The following is an 18,617-nucleotide window of genomic DNA, read 5'->3' as shown; positions in this document are numbered from 1 at the left end:
CTCAAACCTTAGAAGTAATTACATCGATACTTCCTTGTGTTTCGGGTGTTAAAGTCGATTCGGAAGTTGCTCGGTCTCATCATCAGTGGATGAATGTTCAGATTCGATATTTCCTTGCCCCTTCAAGATTGAGATGATGAACCTCCTCGCCCTCGGCCTCCTTCTTGCCCTCGGCCTCCTTCCATTATAGTCGAAACTTGTAAGAGGAAGCCGAAAGTGTGGAGAATTGGAGTCAAAAGCATGTAGGGATTGCGGAATTGAGAATGAGAGTAGAAAAGAGATAAGCATGGTCAATTCCAAATTTTGTCGAGTGCTTCACTTCTAAGTGTCATTTCAACGACCCATAGCCACCGCCGGTTTAGAATTTTTAGGAAGCATTACAGTGCTTACATTTTGCATGCAATTCTCTCGATGAAAGAGTGACATTATCAAAATGTATAGTAAAAATAGAATATTTTAAAGGAGGAACTTCTCGAACCTTAGAAGTAATTGTATCGATACTTCCTTATATTTCGAATGTCGAAGTCGGATTCGGAAGTTACTCAGTCTCATCATCCGTGAATTGAATGTTTAGATTCTCTATTTCCTTGCTCCTTCAAAATCGAGATTTTGAAGCTCCTCGCCCTCAGCCTCCTTGGCCTCAACCTCCTTCTATTGTAGTCGAAACTCAAAAGAGAAAGTTGAAAGTGCGGAGAATTGGAGTTGAAAGCGTGTAGAGATTGCGGAATTAAGAATGAGAGTAGAGAAGAAGTATGTGAAAATAATGAAATGAGCTCTCTATTTATAAATTAAAGTTTGCATAGTAACAGACACTAACTCATAATCATTGATTAAAAAACGATCAAATAATCTCAACCATTGAAAAAAATACAAAAAAAAAAACCCTTGTTTTTTCATCCCAACAGTTAGCAATTCCAACGGTCGTGAACCGTCGACCAACTGTCTAATAAAAAAATTGAACCGCCGGTTTGAACCGGGAATTAACCATCGATGGGTGGTTTCTAAAGGGGTGACTCCTATTTGAACTAGAACTGGGTCAATTAGTATCCAGTCAGTTAATTTAGTTCTGGGTCCGTGCCATGTCCAGTTCGAACCTGGCTTGAGGTCTTGCCTAACCGATGATATTAGTTAGTGAATATTATTATCTTATGTCTTATAATGAACTTGTGATAAATTTTATCAAGCTTATTTAAATTAAAAAATTCATTACTTTCTATCTACATTATCAAATTCAGATAACATTAAAGAGATTTTTAAGAGTAGATTGATTTTAAAATCCGAAACTGATGAACTATTTTTAAAATATGGTAACATCATTTGGATATTAATTTGGGTAATATATAAATTTGCTTAGTAAGAGGAGCTTGATTCAATAGTAAAATTATTATTTTATGATCAAAAGATGATAGATTCGAATATTAAAAATAATCTATTATAAAAAATAGAAAAATAATACATATAATGAATCTTTCCTTGAAACTCCGCATAGCGGAAAATTCATGCATCGGACTGTCTTTTTATATAAATTAGCTTGCATGGTTCGTTAAAATGCCGTATAAATTTTGTAAAATTAATTTTTTTAAAAAAAATAAAAACATCATAAAATTCGGATACATAAAATTTCATAATATATATTTTTAAAATAAAAATAAAAAGTGATAGATGGCATTTTCATTCTCCTGTGTCCAATATCAAACAATGATGGAATGAATATACATGACACATCAAAGATCCAAACAAAAGACTATACTTAATATACATCACAATCTAACATTTTCATATACTTTTTACATGAACAATAAGACTATGCAAACAAAAGATTCAATTCTACTAGTAATTTTTCTTCTTCTTCTTTTGCTTTTGCAGTCTTTATTTCTGAAACTGTTGAAGCCATCCTTGAATCGCATAACGAAGAGCATGATTGGGTGTTAGCTCATGGTGAGAGAGCTCGACGTTAGTTATGGGAGAAGTGCCGCGACCACTATGAAGCCATCCTCGAATAGCCTTAGCTTCATAGGTGAAGCCATCAGCTGCTACTTGTGGATCTTTCATAAGCTCCTGCAGTTTGTCATAGAAGTTGAAACACATGGCACTTGTTGCAGGTGGAAGACAATGTTCATATGCATTTAGTGTCGAACAAGTTACCTTAACTATTGGGCATATGAAGTATGAGGGAATGTCTTCTGTGATCGATCTGAATGAAGTCGATGATCTCTTGAACGAGGCATACTTCGCAAAGGGCTCAAGTATCTCCCATGCCTCCTTTGTATCTGGCCTGTTCTTCCTATTCATTTCACAACACTTTAATCCCAGTTTCACCAGCTTCTTCGCCTGGACATAAGGCCAATCTCCTGCCGAACGATCGAATATCTCATGTGAAGATTTCTTATCTAATGCATCTTGTACCACTTTGCTAATCCCAAATGCAGGCCTTCCGGTCAGGAGCCTTAGCAGTATGACTCCGAATGAATAAATATCAGATTTGGTGGTGATTTCTCCATACGAAAGCAATTCAGGGTCCATGTAGGCGAATGTTCCTTTGGGTTGATGCGTGCAATGAAACAGGGTGGTGCTATTGATAGACTGGTCGAGCAGACGACAAATACCAAAGTCGCCAAGCTTACTGACTAAGTTTGCATCAAGAAGAATGTTTGCAGGCTTAAGGTCACCATGGACTACACCGAGAGGTTTGCACGAGTGCAGGAAGATGAGAGCCAAGCAAATCTCAGAAGCAATGCGCACGCGAGCCTGCCAGGTGAGCGGTGGAGTATTGTCAGCACAGGTTAGTCTGTCTTCCAAGCTTCCATTAGGAAGAAACTCGTAAACAAGAGTCCATGCTTCTGGGCATGCTCCTATTAGAGTGACAAGGTTTGGATGCCTTACTTTACTCAAAACTTCAATCTGAAAAAACAAAGTTACAATAGCATCGATTTAAAAGTGATATTAAAAGTATGAAAACATGGATATAAAGGTTTACCTCTCTCTGGAATTCCGATTTTCCTTGCATTCCTTCAGGATGTAATCTCTTTATTGCTACTTTTGTATGGCGAAGGAATCCTTTATAAACACATCCATATCCACCCTCACCGATCTTTGATGATAAATGAAAGTTGTCAGCTGCTTGCTCCAGCTCCGAAAGGGAGAAATGAGAGAAGGCTTCCGCTCCATACGAGCTGATTGTTACATCTCCTTTCTTCTGGCTCAGTTCTTCATTCTCTCCAATGGCATCGTCTAGCTCTTGACGCAATACTTCATGCTCTTGCCGGATTGAGTCAATGTAAGCATATGCCTCAGACAATTTCCCCTTAGTATCATTGAGAGTTTGGTCAGATTCAGATTTTTGGTACTGAATCCCTTCCATCTTTTCACGTACTTGTCGTAGTTCTTCATGAACTTCATCTTGTTGTTGTTTAAGAGATGATAATTCCCCTTTTCCTTTTTCTAGTGCTTCTTCAATTTCTTTTCGCAGTTTGGCCTCTCTAGTGTACAAAGTCTCAGCTACTTTGACCTGCACAATTGTGTTGTGTTAGATGGTAAGAACTTCAATTACTGAAACATACACGAGCAATTCGAAGATGATTATTTGATGCAAAACAAACAACGTATTCAATATTCAGTTTGGATCCACATATCACAATTTTTGAACACCTAGATCTCACCTTTCTCATTGCCTCGGCTAGATCTTTTTCAGCCTTTTGTCGCTTATAGAACTCTTCGTAAGCCTCACGTTTGGAATTTTCTACTTCACTAATTGCCGCTTGCAACTTTTTATACACAGCATCATCGACATCAAGATCTTGCTGCAACATACAATGAGCTTAGAATGACAATCCCACTACCTTGTTATGAACTAGAATACAACAACGTCGATGTTGATTGTCTTTTCAATAAGAAAAGCCTATCATAATTTCTCATCTATGTACTGATGTATAACTAGTTTGTAATGAATTAGGTCCTTGAAAGCCTGATTATATAGTTACTATGCCAAAGTAGAGTCAATGTAAAAAAGACAACTATACCAACTCATGTTGTGGAGACTGAACCGGGCAATCCTCTTCGGCATCATGCATCAAGGGTAAAATGATTGATTCATCATCTCTGCACACATCCTTGGGAATCATTTGTACGTCATCATCGCATATTGAACCATCTGAACCTCTCAAAATAGTAGCCCAATTATCAAAATTATTGCATTCTCTGCCTCCAGACATTGGTGACCTTGCTGGTCCTTCATTAGACAAAGATGCCAGTGTCAACTCTGTGTAAGTAGTAAAATTCACAGATTTTGACCTTGGTGTAAATATATCTTGTGTCGTAAGATTTGAAAAGTTTGTGAGGTCGCCCTGCACTTGAGATAATGACATTGTTCTTCTTCGTACTTCAGGTAGGTTGGATACTGAATTTGGGCTTTCCACAAGTGACTTTGGAATAATAGGTTCATCAAGACAAGCATCCCTGTGAATAAGATAAAAAAAATGTGACAATAAAAGGTTATTGTCTAGAGACTATGCAAGCATCCTAGAAATCGAATCAGATATATAGATTCTCTATCCCCTACGGATTATTTTCCGAGTTGAGCAATCAAATCAATTTTTGTTGGAACACAATAAAGGTAGGAGAAAATCTTTTGACAGTGGCAGTAAAGCTATGATAGTTTCTTTAGCAAAAACAAAAAAAAACTAAACACCAAGTTTTTTACTCATTTCAAATAGCTTGCGAAATGATACAAAGGAGGTAACAAATTTATCAAAGGTACAAGAATGACCACGAAGAAGCATGCATTCAGTGTAGATAGTAACTTCGTTATCTAAAACTTTCACATTTAGTCAACACCTGAACAATTTTGAGACATCTTTGGCAAAAGTTTACCGAAAGAAAGACTGTGCGACCATCCATGTGTTGATTATAGGTACCATATCACTTAAGATGTATAATGATCAAATTTTCACTTAATATCATCGGTGAAATATGCTATGATCAAAACAGTAGAGATGAAAAGAAGCAGTAGGTTCAAGGATAAAGCAAAGATACATCATCCAGTGCAAAGAACACTATTATTTACAGATCGGAAACTTAAATCATAATCTAAGAAATTAGTTTTCAGTTTAAATCATCTGGAAATTGGGATGATGAGTTCATACAAATGTTTCTCAAGCATATAGAATGGTATGCCAATTAGTCCAATTAGTGGATTGAAAGTTAATTTAATTATAATTTTTTTAATAAGTGGAGAAGTTGGGATTTACCTGGGACAGATTAGATTTCCTTTGCAGACAAACCAAATCTTGCATGATGGATCAGCCTGCTGTTGCAAAGAAAGAGCTGTCTTCGACTTTGGAGCCCTCATTTTCCTACGATACTATCCTTCAGTTAGGAGTTGATAATTTCATGAGTTTACACTAAGAACAAAAAGTCAACTGGTCATCGATTAGTGCGCAGCAGATAGTAAAGAAGCTTTACATCTTGAGAGAGGTGTTCTTTGTTTGACAAGGAATTTTTCTATGACTACTGTAGGGTTTTAGGGAAACTTACAAGTAGCAATAACATTCACATGAATTTATAAGTTGCTTCAGATCACCTTGTATGTCTCATTTTAACCATTAATCATACAACTTCATCAGAAGAAATCAGTTTTGACTTACTAGATTGTAACCGATTGCGATATAAACTTTATTTTATGTCAAAGTCAATTGAAATGTCCAACCTAAACTATTGCCATGTATAAATGAACACAATTGAGTTCATTGAAGATGCAAACAAAACAAAACTCTTGTACTACTCCAAAGGTATAATCCTTTACTATACACACAAAAAAGCAAGATTTCACATTGACAGGGCAGACCTTGAATAGTTTCTATCTGCTGCTGCTCCCATTACAAGCTTGGTGATCCCACGATTAGCAACAAGCTCTAGCAATCCTTTTCCGACATTATCCTTCTCGATCACTAGTGTCTCAGCTTTATGTACCTATAAAATTGGAAAAACAGGACTGAATCTGTAACTTACTCGAGGATATAGTTTCATAGATTCATTTACAGATACAAACAGTTGTATTTTGTACCTTTACACGAGAGCAAAGATTCACATACTCATCTAAGCATTGATTCATCTTTTCCCTTTCGTCGTCTCTGTAGGCACTGACCTCCTTCTCCTTCAGCTGGTTTGCAGGAAGCCATCCCAATTCTGCAAGTGGAACAAGAAGATAATGTCGACATCAACCAGAATGCCCCCACAAAATCTGAGATATGTAATAAATTGAATCAAACAAAAAAAAATGCTCTTCTTTTCACAAACAACAGGCCCCAAATCAAGAACCCTTCTTCTTCATGGCATTTAATTTTGGCTAGTTCACAAAGGAAGGGGCAAGTGTGCTTTAGACTGTGAAGAACAATCCCTAAAAATATATCGATTCTATCCCTGCGATTTAGGGATTGGGGCAGGAAGCAAAAACTAACACAGTGGACAAATCGGCTCTTGGAATTTGAAGCGGCGGAGAGGGAGGAGGAAATGCATACCGGTGGGGATTCTGTGCGCCGGGCGGTGGACGTGCACAATGACGATCTTCTTCTCCTTGGAGGTGTTCCGGAGCACCCACAGGAAATTATCACTCCATTCTCGGAACTCCTTCTCCACCGCCACGTACACCGCCTCCTCCTCCGCCGGCAGAGGCGACTCCCTCGGCTCCTCCACTATCTCCCTCAAGCTTCCGCGCGACGACGGATGGCCGCTCCGCCTACGCTCCATCGCCCTAATCCGCCAAGGTCAAGACATGATTGAACCACAGCGAGAGACAACCTAGTACCTTTTTCTCTCTCCCCTCCGCTTTTCTGCTCCCTACTTCGCTTTTGGGAGACAAACTGAAAAAGGAGGCCCTTTTCTACGATATTCTGCTCTGAACTCGCTGTCCGTACCGCTCCTCCTTTTCTAGCTTCCGTTCTCAGCTTTGTCGTCTACCTTTTGTGCACTTCTTCCTTGAAGCTTCTTGCGCAACATCTCCAGCTGCAGTTTTTGCTGATTTGCAAGGAGAAAATGACTCCCCACATCACCATATGTAACTTGGAAACGAAGAATCGAAGGGATCATCTGTCAAACTGACATCGACTGATGGATATTCTCTTCTGCGTCAACTTCTGCAGGCTGCAGCTCTCTTCCCTGCCTCTTCCGTGACCATATACTGATATACACAACATCAGAGGCTTTATAGATAACGGAACTTGACCAAGAGTGAGATATCAAACTACAAAAATCTTCGTCTAACGATTCTGTTGACCGTAGAGCACTGTTCTTAAATTACTGCACGCCCTCGCTTGTGCCAAGAAACGAAGCAAGCAGGGATAAATTAACAGAATATTTTATTTTACCCTAAAAATATATTGGTTTTCCTACATGAACTCCCATAATTTTATTATTATCACTTTACTCCTCAGATTTTGCCGCTCATACTTTAAACTCTTTATTAGAGGGTATTTGGCTGAGCTTATAAGCTCTCTAAAATAGTTTATAAATTATTTTAGAGTTTATAAACTCTTCGAATTTATTTGGTAAAATTTATTTCAAATAGCTTATAAGCTGTCAAAATAAACTGTTTTAGAGTTTATAAGCTATTTTTAAAAAAAAATATGGAAGACCCTATTCTTTTTAAAAAAATCTTATTTTAATAATTTCTTCTTTAAAATATCCTTATATAATTTCATAAATCCTCATCTTATCCTCCATAAATTTTTATAAATCTAATATCTTATATCTCCGCCGACTTCTCTTCCAGCACTGTATCATCTTCTCCGCCAACGCCTCTTTCTAATTTTCTTTCCTCCGGTGTAGAAATTCGCTCAAAACTCTCTATTAATAAAAATCTCAAAAACTTCTATTAATAGTATTATACCTTTTTTGATAATTTTATTAATAAAAAGATCTTATAATATCAAACACATCAATATCTTTAAGTTGATTGTAATAAGTTCACCCAAACATTTTAACATCTTATTTTTAAAATAAAACCTAACAACTTATTGTTCAATAAGTGTGAATGGAGAAGAGGTGGAAGAGAAGAAGCTCCATTGTGAATGGGACTTTAGTCCTACATTAGAAGTTTCAAGGCAATATTGATTCACATGCATTGAGGATGTGAACAAATGCATGGAGAGAGACTCTCTCTCACGCATGGATGCGCAGGGGGGTACAAATCCAGGGCCCGGATTGCATTGAACCAAGTTGACTCGTGCGCAAGCGCGACCTGCGCACACGAATGCCGGAGCAAAAGCAAGCAGAAGCTCTCCTCCTCATTCCCCTTCTCTGTCGTGCAACTCCTGCTCGACAAATTGCCCGCGGTAGCTTTCGGGTACCACTTAGTTCACCGTGACCACCGGTGCTTGGTGGAGTTCGCGGTCAGACCGTTGTATCCTGGGAAACAGACCTCCCAAATAAGTCTCGAAGCACAGCCGGAGGTGGGGGCGAATCTGTTTCAAGGAAACTGCTACTTGCAGGCCTCGGTCAGCTTGCCCGGTCGGGATTTTGCCCGACCTTACTGCTCTTTCGAGACTGCTCTGCAGACCTGGTCTTCTGTTCTACAGATCTGCTCTGAACAGACCTGGTCATTCTACTCTAACGCCGATCCGGCCGACCGACCGACCCACCGACCCGGCCGACCGACCGACCCGCCGACCCGGCCGACCGACCGACCGCCGACCCGGCCGACCGACCGACCCGCCGACCCGACCGACCGACCCGGCTGACCGACCGACCTCATCTCGACCGATCTACTTGGCCGATCTGTCCTCTATTCGGTCGATCCGCCCGCTCGGTAACACAGATTAGTGGCTCAGCCGATCTTCTTGCTCGGCAATTCTTCGGCTCGAAGCAGAAACCAGCCCCTGCTGGCAGCCTGAGATTATCCGCTCAGGTCATCTGTACTGTAAGTTGAATTTAAATCAGTGTTATTTGAATTCAGCTAATACCCCTAAAATCTCCAACAGATTGTTTGTGTCTAATACTTATAAGCTCCTAAAACAACTTATAAACTGTACGAAGTTATAAGCTATTTTTAATAAGTTTAGGCAATACCCTCTTATTCATTCCGAAGAAGTTTGAAGAAGAATAAAAATTTTAATTTGATTTATATGTATAAAATTTTTATCTCGCGATAATATTATTTTCTTCAACGCTTCATCAATTTCATCGGAAATTTCTGGATGATTTGATAGTTTGATTTTAATGTTGCATCACTTCCTTTGTGATCTTACGAATGGGTGCAAACTAATCGAGTCAGTTCGTGAATTTTTGGAACGAATTTGAGAAATATTTGATTTATATTTAAAATTATGCTGAATTTAAATATGTTTGATAATTTCTTCAAGTCAAATGTAAATTCATAATATTTAATTTAATTGTTCACGAACTGTTCGTGAATCGAATTCGAATAGAATTCTAATTATTTTTATATCATTTTAATTTAAATATATTCAAATTAATTTAAATCGATTTCGAATTTAAATCATTTTGAATTAGGGTTCAAATGATTGAATGAAAGTTCGAATAATTTAAATTGAACACCAACTCGAATTTTATTTTGAATTGAACTCGACCTAAAATTATTTATATTTTCGAGTTTTGAATATATATATATATTATAGCTCAAATTCAAATATTAATATTTTCATATTACTCGACTCGATTTGATTTTTTTTTTCTCATCACAAATTGACAATGGTATAGTAACATGATGTCTTCTCAATTTTTCAAGTATTTAAGAATCGAGTCTCAAATTTTACGTATGGATGGTTGACCTAAGAACGATAGATCGATGAATCGTCTACTATGAGTATTTTTCAATTTAATCTGGTGGTTGATAAAAAATTTTTATAAGATCGATCATCCTCAGCATAAATTAAATACATGATATCAATTAAAATAATAATAATAATATTAATAAATATGACCTATTTATTCACCTATACGATCCCTTAAAGAATAATGGGTGTAATTCATAAATCAATAAATAAATTAGATATAACAAACAAAATTGTTACTTAAGAGTAAGGCTAGTTTCTCTAACTTTTTTATTTTAAAAATGTGATAACGCGCTCCTCGTCGGTCTAGTGAGATAAAGAAAAGTAAATAAGTACTAAATAGCATCTTAAGTGAGAGGATTATTTATCATAGGTGAGACTTGAATCTTATCTATAATTTTTTAGTATATTTTTTAATTTCTTTCCTTTGTACTTGTTTTATTGTTTGTGTACTAGTTAAGTATAGCTAAATTGTTGAAGACGGCACATACTTACAAATCAAACTTCAACATTTGCTTTTGTCGTGTTGGGCATGACACGAGCTCCTGAACCCTAAGCCAACATGAGCCTGTGGCTCGCGGAAGTCTCATACTCGGCTCGAGCTAGAAGCCAAATTGATCGAGCATATTCTTGGGCACATTCCTCGGATCTCTTCTTCTACCTCACAATTTGAATTATGAGGAAATTTCCATGGCCAATCAATGCGTTACCTCTAAGAGTTGCCAACACACATCACATACGTATACAAATTGAATATACAAATGAATTTGATGTATTTTTTTTTTTAAAAAAAGTGTGTTGTAGACATTTGAAACTCACATTACAAATATTTTATTTCTCCATCAAACTAATTAAATAATGTATAAATTTTATCGAACAAGCTTGTTCACAAGTCCCTCGGTGACAATGAAATGCTACCGACCTTGTTAAATAGTCTTCACTTGTAAGTTCAAATTTAATATCAATGAGAATATTTGAATATAATGACAACGAAAGGGTAGAGAGTTATTGGTTTGCAAGCTAGATGATATTTTGCCTTTTCCCATCTAGTTGAATAACATTTTAATTATGCGGGAGAGATTTAAAAGAAATATGGAACCGTCACATCAACGGTCTCCTAGAGCCGGTTTCATGGATATGGAGGGAGGTAAATGCAGGTACATAGTTAAAAGTGCATAGTCGGGATGCTAACCCCAGGTAATGACACTTCGAGGATCGAATCCTGGACCTTTCGATCATGAAATCATGTGCCCCTAGCTATGTTACGCCCTTGAGAGATTTGAGCTTGAATTATTGATGGCTAACGATAGATACATAATTTGATTTTTTAGTTAATCTAAGTATACAATTCTTTAAATCGATTAATTCTAGATCATTTCAGCCTATAAAAATTTTCTACTAGTACTAGGATAAATTTAAGAAGTATAAATGGATCCTAACAAACAGTCTATTGTCACAAGTAATTCGAACATCATAGACTTATGATACACCTTGCAAGCAAAGCCATCTTAGTAATTTTGAGACTCTAGAAACAAAAATCAGGATCTTAATTTTGACTAGTAAATTAAATTTTAATCAATAAAAAATTATATTAAAATTTTAGCCAAATAATAAATTACGACAAATTTAAAAAAATTAAAATTATTAATGAAATCTATCTTTAGTAAAAAAAGTTAAAAATTATATATAAGCCTAATTTTAATTATTAAAAAATTTAAAAATTACATGTCAAATATAACTAGTCAAAAATATATTTGTAAAAGTTAGTTGTTAATTTTTATCTGCTATAAAAGCTGGATGTTAATTTCTATATGGTATAATACAAGAGTATTTAAAATAGGTGGCACCTCACAAAAATATAAATGATGGATATTAATTTTTTATCCATTTATTTTATATTATCAGTTATAACCGGTAAAGATATTGCCGTTAAAAGAATAATTTGAAATTCGTCAGACGGTGGAAGTCTGTCCAGTCCAGCGACGAAAGGGAGGCGGCGGCAGGAGCGAGGTGTGGGTGGAGGATGAGGTCGGAGGAGGATACGGCGGCGACGACGGAAGAGGCAACAAGGCCAGTCTACAGGAGTGCGAATCCACGAGGAGAAGAAGAATAGAAATTTTAAACCCTAATTGTATTTCGGGTGGACTCTCTCTCTAAATCCGACCCGACTTTTTTCCCCCTATTTGCGATATTGAGGCGCTGAAGAAGAGAACAGGGTGGATGACAACGCAAGTACCGGTCTCAGATCGAAGCCCTGAAGCCTTCCTTCTCTACTTCCTTAGGTATCCTCCTCTTTGTCTTCTAATTCACCCATGTTCGATTTGCATATCACTTGCTTGATGAAATTCCTCAACGAGACCGTAGCAAAAATATAATGGCTTCTTTCAAAATTCTGTAGCAAATTTGAAGAAGTTTGATAAAGCCTGAAGATTTTGATTGACAGGAAATCTTGATCATGATTGTGGCTCATAATACTTGATTCTTGTCCATCTCGAAAGTTCAATTGAAGCGTTGCACTGTGCTGAATCGGCCTGAGATATCGAAACTTTCCTAATAGTATTCGAGTCAAACTATTGCTATACATAAAGAATTGGGATAGCTGTTTTCCTCACTGTTTGAGCTCCATGTGCAATCCAAAAAGAACTATCTTTAGTTGAAGGCAGAGAAGATTAGTCACTTTATGCAACATCGTAGTTGATTTTGAAGCTTCTGACAACTCCTGCAACTCTCTAGAAGATTGTTTTTATGGGCATTACTCTCTCACAAATCAAGCTATAACTCTACCAAAATTTCATCATATGTTTGTCCAATCACCAATGAGTTGAAGAATTAATAAATAACTGTCAGTAGTAGTTTTAGCCTTTTCTAACTAATCCTACTTTTTTGTTGACCCATTTACCCTAGTTGTTCTTCTTACTCACCTAAGCATTTTGCGTATCTACAGAAGTTAATTGGCAAACTGGAGCTGGTAAAATTGCTTCATGGTTACAGAAGGTCACATGCGTTTGGAAAGGGAATATCACATGGATAATACTAGTTATGTGGATTCAGTTGTTGCATATTTCTTCCAACCATTCTTTCAATTGTATAAAACCCTTTTCCATAGCACATGACCTTCTAGAACAATTCAGCACCTTTACATCTCTTAGTAGATATAGAAAGGTAAAAGACAAGGGAGTTGACAAGGCCTTGAAAGTTTTGGATTCAGTTATCCCCAGAACCAGTGATGTTCAAGGTAAGTCAGGCCTTCATCAACTGATAAATGGTTGCATGCATGATCTTCTCAATGTTGATCAACAGAATTGCTTCAAATCTGTTAAGAAGAGTGCAAGAACTAATTTGTTCTATAAAGTCAAAGATATAGTTGAAACGAGACGTCACAAAGAATCCTTGTTATATACTAGAACAAATAACAAAATAAAGGAAGATGCTCTTTTGCCATTTTTCAAATTGCACAATAGAGGGATAGAGTTGGATTTTCCCACCATTTCTTTCATCATTAGTTCTTGTGCTTCCTCTGGGGCTTTTGGCACTGGAGTCCAGCTTCATGCTCTCTCAATTAAAAATGGTTGTGAAATATCTTTGACCACAGGGAGCTCATTGATCAGCTTATATTCCAAGCTTGGGCAGTTGCAAGATGCTTATTATATTTTTCAAATGATGCCTGTCAGAAATATTGTAACTTGGACTGCTATAATTGCAGGTTATGCACAGTACCAGGAGGTCGAGACATGTTTGCAACTATTTTCTTCAATGAGACAAGCAATGATAGAACCAAATGACATCACATTTCTATGCATCTTGAGTTCATGCACCACTACTGCATATCTTGGGTTTGGAAGGAGTGTTCACTCTTTAGAACTTAAAATGGGTTTTGGTTCTTATACTCATGTTTCTAATGCATTGATCTCGATGTATGCTAAATGTGGTAGCATCAATGAATCTCATTTTGTCTTTGAGAATATGCAATTCAGAGATCAAATCTCATGGAACTCCATGCTTTCAGGATTCTCACAACACGGGCTTGCTGATACAGCCATAGATTTGCTGAATCAGATGTATGCACAGAATGCAACACCTGATGCTATTTCTTATTTATGCGTTCTTTCGTCATGTCGGCATGCAGGACTCATGGAGAAAGGACAACTTTGCTTTGACCTAATGCTTAAACATGGGGTAAGTCCAGAATTAGATCACTACTCATGCATTGTTGATCTTCTTGGCCGTGCAGGGTTGTTGGAAGAAGCATTGGATGTCATCAAGAAAATGCCCATGCGTCCGAATGCTGTTATATGGGGTTCATTGCTGTCATCATGTAGGGTTCATAGAAATGTCTGGATAGGCATCCATGCTGCTGAAAATAGGCTTTCGCTAGAACCACAATGTGCCGCAACTTATCTTCAGTTAGCAAATCTTTATGCAAGTGCAGGGTATTGGAATCATTCAGCAAAAGTTCGAAAATTGATGAAGGAGAGGGGTTTGAGAGCGAGTACCGCATATGCCTGGATTGAAATTGGGGGCAAGGTCTATAAGTTTAAAACAGATGGTTCAGACAATCAGTTTAATGAGATATTGACAATTTTGGATTGCTTAGCATGTCATATGGAACTCTTTGAGTGCCCTGATGATGAGAATTTCATTCTTTGAATATGAATAGCTATGCCATGGAGAAGTTCAATTTGCATCTCATTTATACTCTTAAGATTGAGGCTTTGTGGCTACAACAACCTTCCCATGCAAGGAAAGTCTATGCAGCTTTGGGTTACACCTTGGTTGATCTACTAGAACCTATTCTTCAAGGTTCAAAGAAATCTAAAAGCAGGATGGTCGCATATGCTAGGTAAAAAGCTTCTTGCGCGAGCTGATTCAACATACATTGTATTGCAATTTTGAATGAAGGTGATCGATTTTGTCCCATGAAAATTTTCTATTGGCCACCAAGTAAATCTAGAAAAGCAAATGACCCTTCGCTTTTCTAGCGTTGAGAACATTAATCCGCACTTTGTTTAATGTTCTAATTATTTCATAAACATATCACATGACATTTAAGATTCTTGGGAAAATGATAGAAGTCCAGCAGGCTAAGTGGCTTTGATCAATTTAACACAGATTAATTGGATTATTATTTTTTTTTATCAATTTAACACTGTTAAATTTAAGTTATATTTAAAAAAAATAAAGAGAAAAAGTTATAATTATAAATTTTAATAAATTATTATAAAAAGTAATTTTGTTTAAAAATAATAAAGATTAAAATGGTATAAATTTATCATTAAATTATTTTTTAAAAATAAACTATAAATTAAAATTTTGATCATTTACAAACATTATATTTTTAATTTTCTTTTCAAAAAACACAATTTGTTTTTTTCATCTATAAAATATGATACTTAATATTTTTAAATTTATTATAGGTTTTATATTTCTTTTTCTTTATTTTTAAAATATATATATAATTTTTAAAATATTTTTTTTAATAAATTTGCGAGAGGACTATTAAAATGGGAGTCATTATTCATCGCTTTAAAGCCGAGGAAGGGGACGGTAACAAAGACAAAAGCAAACGCAAGTCAATCCATTTCAGCGATTGGCCACCGGAACAGTTCGTGAGGGCGATCGTGCCCTAACTCCCTTCCCCAGCCCTAATCCGAAACTCTAAATCACATCGCTAGTCCTCTCCTCGCACCCAAAATCGTCTTGTTGGCGACGCGGAGGTGGCGGCGGATCTTGCTTTCAGTTGATCTACTGGTACATGCATCTTGAATCCCCCCTTTTTTTTCCCGTTTATTTGATTACTTTTGCGTTTTTCTTCACATATCTTTGATTCTAATCTAGTTCCTGGCACTTACGGACTGGCTTTTCAAATTCAATCCGATCGTCTTCACTTACTGAAGCAAGATCTGTCCATTTGTGATTGCAGCAGAGAAACCAAGAACTTTGAAGGATTGGTCTATGCAAATATGCGATTGAGGTGGATTCATCTATCTTAGAATGTGAAATGGAGTCGCTGTGGAAGCTTGCTTACTTACTTGAACCAGCATCGGTTACTCTCATTGCGACTGCGATTTTTGTTACCTTTGCATCGGCTTTCAGAGCCCTGGATCATGGGAAGGAGATGGAAAGGAACCTGGATTTCTCAGAGGCATCGATTACGTTGGACCGATCTCAAGCTCTTATGATACCTCTTGCTAGCTCTTGCAGCTTGTTGTTAATGTTCTATCTTTTCTCGTCAGTATCCCAAATTATCACTGCCTTCGCTGCTGTTGCATCGGCATCTGCTCTCTACTTCTGCCTCTCGCCTTACATGATCTACCTCAGGTCGCGATTTGGGTTAACGGATCCTCTGGTTTCTAGATGCTGTTCCAAGACATTTGCACGCGGCCAAGGGGTGTTGCTCTTCTTTTGCATAATGCTCGTGGCGACTTGGCTAGTCACAGGGCATTGGATTCTGAACAATATTTTGGGGATCTGCATATGTATTGCCTTTGTCAGTCATGTCCGGTTACCAAATATTAAAATCTGTGCACTGCTTCTTGTGTGCTTATTTTTGTATGATATTTTCTGGGTTTTCTTCTCTGAGAGGTTCTTTGGTGCGAATGTTATGGTCTCAGTTGCGACACAAAAGGCCTCTAACCCAATTCACAAGGTGGCGACCAGCTTGAGCCTTCCGGGATTGCAGCTGATTACAAAAAAACTAGAGCTTCCTGTAAAGCTTGTTTTCCCAAGAAATTTGATGGGTCGGCAAGTAATCACTAGCAGTGGTGGAGGGGAATACATGATGCTGGGATTAGGAGACATGGTATGTTTTAATACTCACAAGTTGGCAATTGTTCTTACTTCTTTTAACCTTTGTTAGATATCCTAGTTTGCTTTAAATTATTGGATTTGTTGTCTGTAATATCAGTCAACTCTACCCATTTGTCTTTCTCAGTTGACAATCGTATTCCATCCAAATCAGGATCTGGTGTTTGTGATCTAGTAACATACTATAGCTTATGCCTTGAAGCTTGCGATCTCTGACATTTAGCATCTGAATTGCAAACAGAAAGAACTTGAGAATGTTAGATACTTGTGTTGTTTAATTCCAATGGTTGATAGAATTGAGGTCATTTAACATCAACTTAGGTTTTAAAGATTTAGTGTGCAGAAAACTGCTCCTTAGAATGGTTGTTTGGATCTATTAACTGACCTAAACTGATCAGCAAAGGTAACTGTAATGAAAGAGACCAAACCAAACCATCAGTTCAGTTTTATTTTCTTCAGGTCGATATGAATAACTATAAATCATGTTTGATTAGTTGATATATATTTATTTTTGTATGAAAATGAGACATAAATAATGCAATCCAATTTTCAATCTAATATTTCTCTGTATCTGAGATTCAAGCCAGTTTGTTGACTGTGTCATTCGCCTGTGTTGAGAACATCTTCACTTGTTTTCTCAATGCGAAAAGCCTCATTGGATTCCCACCTTCAAGCCACCTTCTCATCTTGTCATGCCCACTTGAGTAGCTCCATGTCTGTTACGATTGTTAGCTGCAATTTGGCCACTTAACATGGACGCCATTGTGTTTGTAGACAAGAGATCCTAATCTCATTGGAGCAAGTTTTTCTTCCTTCGCTGAAAGCCTTGGTAATGCCGATTCACTTCGTTCCTCATAAGCAAATCGTGCGTTTGCTATGAATTCTCTGTATACTCTTGTGTGGTAGCAAAAATGACTATGAAATATGTATTCCTATTCTTATGGAATAGTAGTTTTAAATTTATAAATAATGAGGACTATTATTTCTTACTCTATTCCAAGAATATTTTTTTCCTTATCTATTGTAAATTTCCTATTTCACATTCTATTATTCTAATAGACCAATTGGATTAGTTTGATCCGTATCGATGAGTCAATGGAGCTGGTTCGGACACATCAGACGGTTTTAGTATTTCAATAAACTGTTCTATACATTTTTCTTGGAATTTATTCATGTTTTTCTAAACTAGTGAAGTTAAATTGATATCTTCACATCATAATGTGCCATTCCATGACATGTTAAAATTGATCTACTGAGCCATGTCAACTGATGATGATACAATGTGTCTTTGTTTTGATAGGCTATTCCTGGTATGCTTCTGGCTTTGGTGCTCTGTTTCGATCATAGAAAGAGCAGAGATATCTCTATTCCCCCTGAAGCATTGTCTTCAAAAGAGAGCAAATATTTTTGGTGGGCGCTCTCCGGATATGCAATCGGTTTGGTTACCGCCTTGTCTGCTGGAATCTTGACACAATCACCTCAACCGGCGCTTCTTTATCTGGTGAGTTTCCCAATGTAGAATTACCAACCTTCATCAACATCCATTACGAGCCAAATGCTTCACAACATATAAAGTCTTTCGACATTCTCTTCTCATGAGTTGCATCACTGCAGGTGCCATCCACCTTAGGACCAGTTATTTTCCTTTCTTGGAGAAGGTATGAATTGTGGGAGTTGTGGGATGGAGCTTATCCAGTCTCGAGCGAGAAGTCCCACTCGATGGAGCCCTAATCCTTCGAACAGGTCTTTGTTATATCACCAAACAAACTTAATTTGTTTCAAAGCAACCTGGATGAAATGCTTATCCTGAGGGCTATTTATGAAATCCTAATATATCACGGATGCTTTCTACTTACTTAAATGATGTCTTGCTTAGCAATTATGATGGAACATGGCCTGATACCCATGGTAAAATGTCGAAAATATGGTATAAATATATAGTAATTTAAATATTCAAAATTAGATTTTATTTTGTCGAAAATGTGATATTTTGAGAGCTATCTACTGATTATGTCATATAATAGGACT

The 18,617-nt window shown here is 37.0% G+C and overlaps 3 protein-coding genes across 8 annotated transcripts; 2 read left to right on the top strand and 1 right to left on the bottom strand.

Moving 5' to 3' along the window:
- Positions 1-1,643: 1,643 nt before the first annotated feature.
- Positions 1,644-7,197, bottom strand: LOC122027193 (U-box domain-containing protein 33-like). The gene is made up of 9 exons (XM_042586106.1): positions 6,516-7,197; positions 6,062-6,183; positions 5,843-5,967; positions 5,247-5,351; positions 4,020-4,455; positions 3,660-3,800; positions 2,978-3,508; positions 2,146-2,901; positions 1,644-2,058 (listed from the first exon to the last, which is right to left on the bottom strand). Exons 1-9 carry the CDS (start codon positions 6,742-6,744, stop codon positions 1,870-1,872), a joined length of 2,634 nt encoding a protein of 877 aa, XP_042442040.1. The 5' UTR covers positions 6,745-7,197; the 3' UTR covers positions 1,644-1,869.
- Positions 7,198-11,716: 4,519 nt separating this feature from the next.
- LOC122027785 (pentatricopeptide repeat-containing protein At2g37320-like) lies at positions 11,717-14,863 on the top strand. 5 transcript variants are annotated; one of them, XM_042586792.1, is made up of 3 exons: positions 11,717-12,067; positions 12,184-12,627; positions 12,730-14,863. In XM_042586792.1, the coding sequence occupies exon 3, from the start codon at positions 12,825-12,827 to the stop codon at positions 14,430-14,432; it is 1,608 nt and encodes a 535-aa protein (XP_042442726.1). In that variant the 5' UTR covers positions 11,717-12,067; positions 12,184-12,627; positions 12,730-12,824; the 3' UTR covers positions 14,433-14,863. The 5 variants fall into 5 exon arrangements, with proteins under 5 accessions (XP_042442726.1, XP_042442728.1, XP_042442727.1 ...); XM_042586794.1 differs by having other exon boundaries at positions 12,184-13,020; positions 13,489-14,860; XM_042586793.1 differs by lacking the exon at positions 12,184-12,627.
- A 444-nt stretch (positions 14,864-15,307) lies between these two features.
- On the top strand, positions 15,308-18,479 carry LOC122027610 (signal peptide peptidase-like 1). Of its 2 annotated transcripts, none has more exons than XM_042586602.1 (4): positions 15,308-15,533; positions 15,706-16,584; positions 17,890-18,090; positions 18,204-18,479. In XM_042586602.1, the coding sequence occupies exons 2-4, from the start codon at positions 15,784-15,786 to the stop codon at positions 18,318-18,320; spliced, it is 1,119 nt and encodes a 372-aa protein (XP_042442536.1). In that variant the 5' UTR covers positions 15,308-15,533; positions 15,706-15,783; the 3' UTR covers positions 18,321-18,479. The 2 variants fall into 2 exon arrangements, with proteins under 2 accessions (XP_042442536.1, XP_042442535.1); XM_042586601.1 differs by having other exon boundaries at positions 15,621-16,584.
- The last annotated feature ends 138 nt before the right edge of the window (positions 18,480-18,617 follow it).

Source organism: Zingiber officinale, chromosome 10A (genome assembly GCF_018446385.1).
Source record: "Zingiber officinale cultivar Zhangliang chromosome 10A, Zo_v1.1, whole genome shotgun sequence".
NCBI lineage: Eukaryota > Viridiplantae > Streptophyta > Magnoliopsida > Zingiberales > Zingiberaceae > Zingiber > Zingiber officinale.
The sequence above is the reverse complement of the archived record's forward strand: the minus strand, read 5'-3'. Positions and strand labels throughout refer to the sequence as shown.

Coding starts and splice junctions, on each gene's coding strand:
- LOC122027193 (XM_042586106.1), bottom strand. CDS start 6,744: ATGGAGCGTAGGCGGAGCGGCCATCCGTCGTCGCGCGGAAGCTTGAGG. Junction 6,184..6,515: donor GGCGCACAGAATCCCCACCG/GTATGCATTTCC, acceptor TTCCACTTGCAG/AATTGGGATGGCTTCCTGCA. Junction 5,352..5,842: donor GCAGATAGAAACTATTCAAG/GTCTGCCCTGTC, acceptor ATAGTATCGTAG/GAAAATGAGGGCTCCAAAGT.
- LOC122027785 (XM_042586793.1), top strand. CDS start 12,825: ATGTGGATTCAGTTGTTGCATATTTCTTCCAACCATTCTTTCAATTGT.
- LOC122027610 (XM_042586602.1), top strand. CDS start 15,784: ATGGAGTCGCTGTGGAAGCTTGCTTACTTACTTGAACCAGCATCGGTT. Junction 16,585..17,889: donor TGCTGGGATTAGGAGACATG/GTATGTTTTAAT, acceptor TTGTTTTGATAG/GCTATTCCTGGTATGCTTCT. Junction 18,091..18,203: donor AACCGGCGCTTCTTTATCTG/GTGAGTTTCCCA, acceptor GCATCACTGCAG/GTGCCATCCACCTTAGGACC.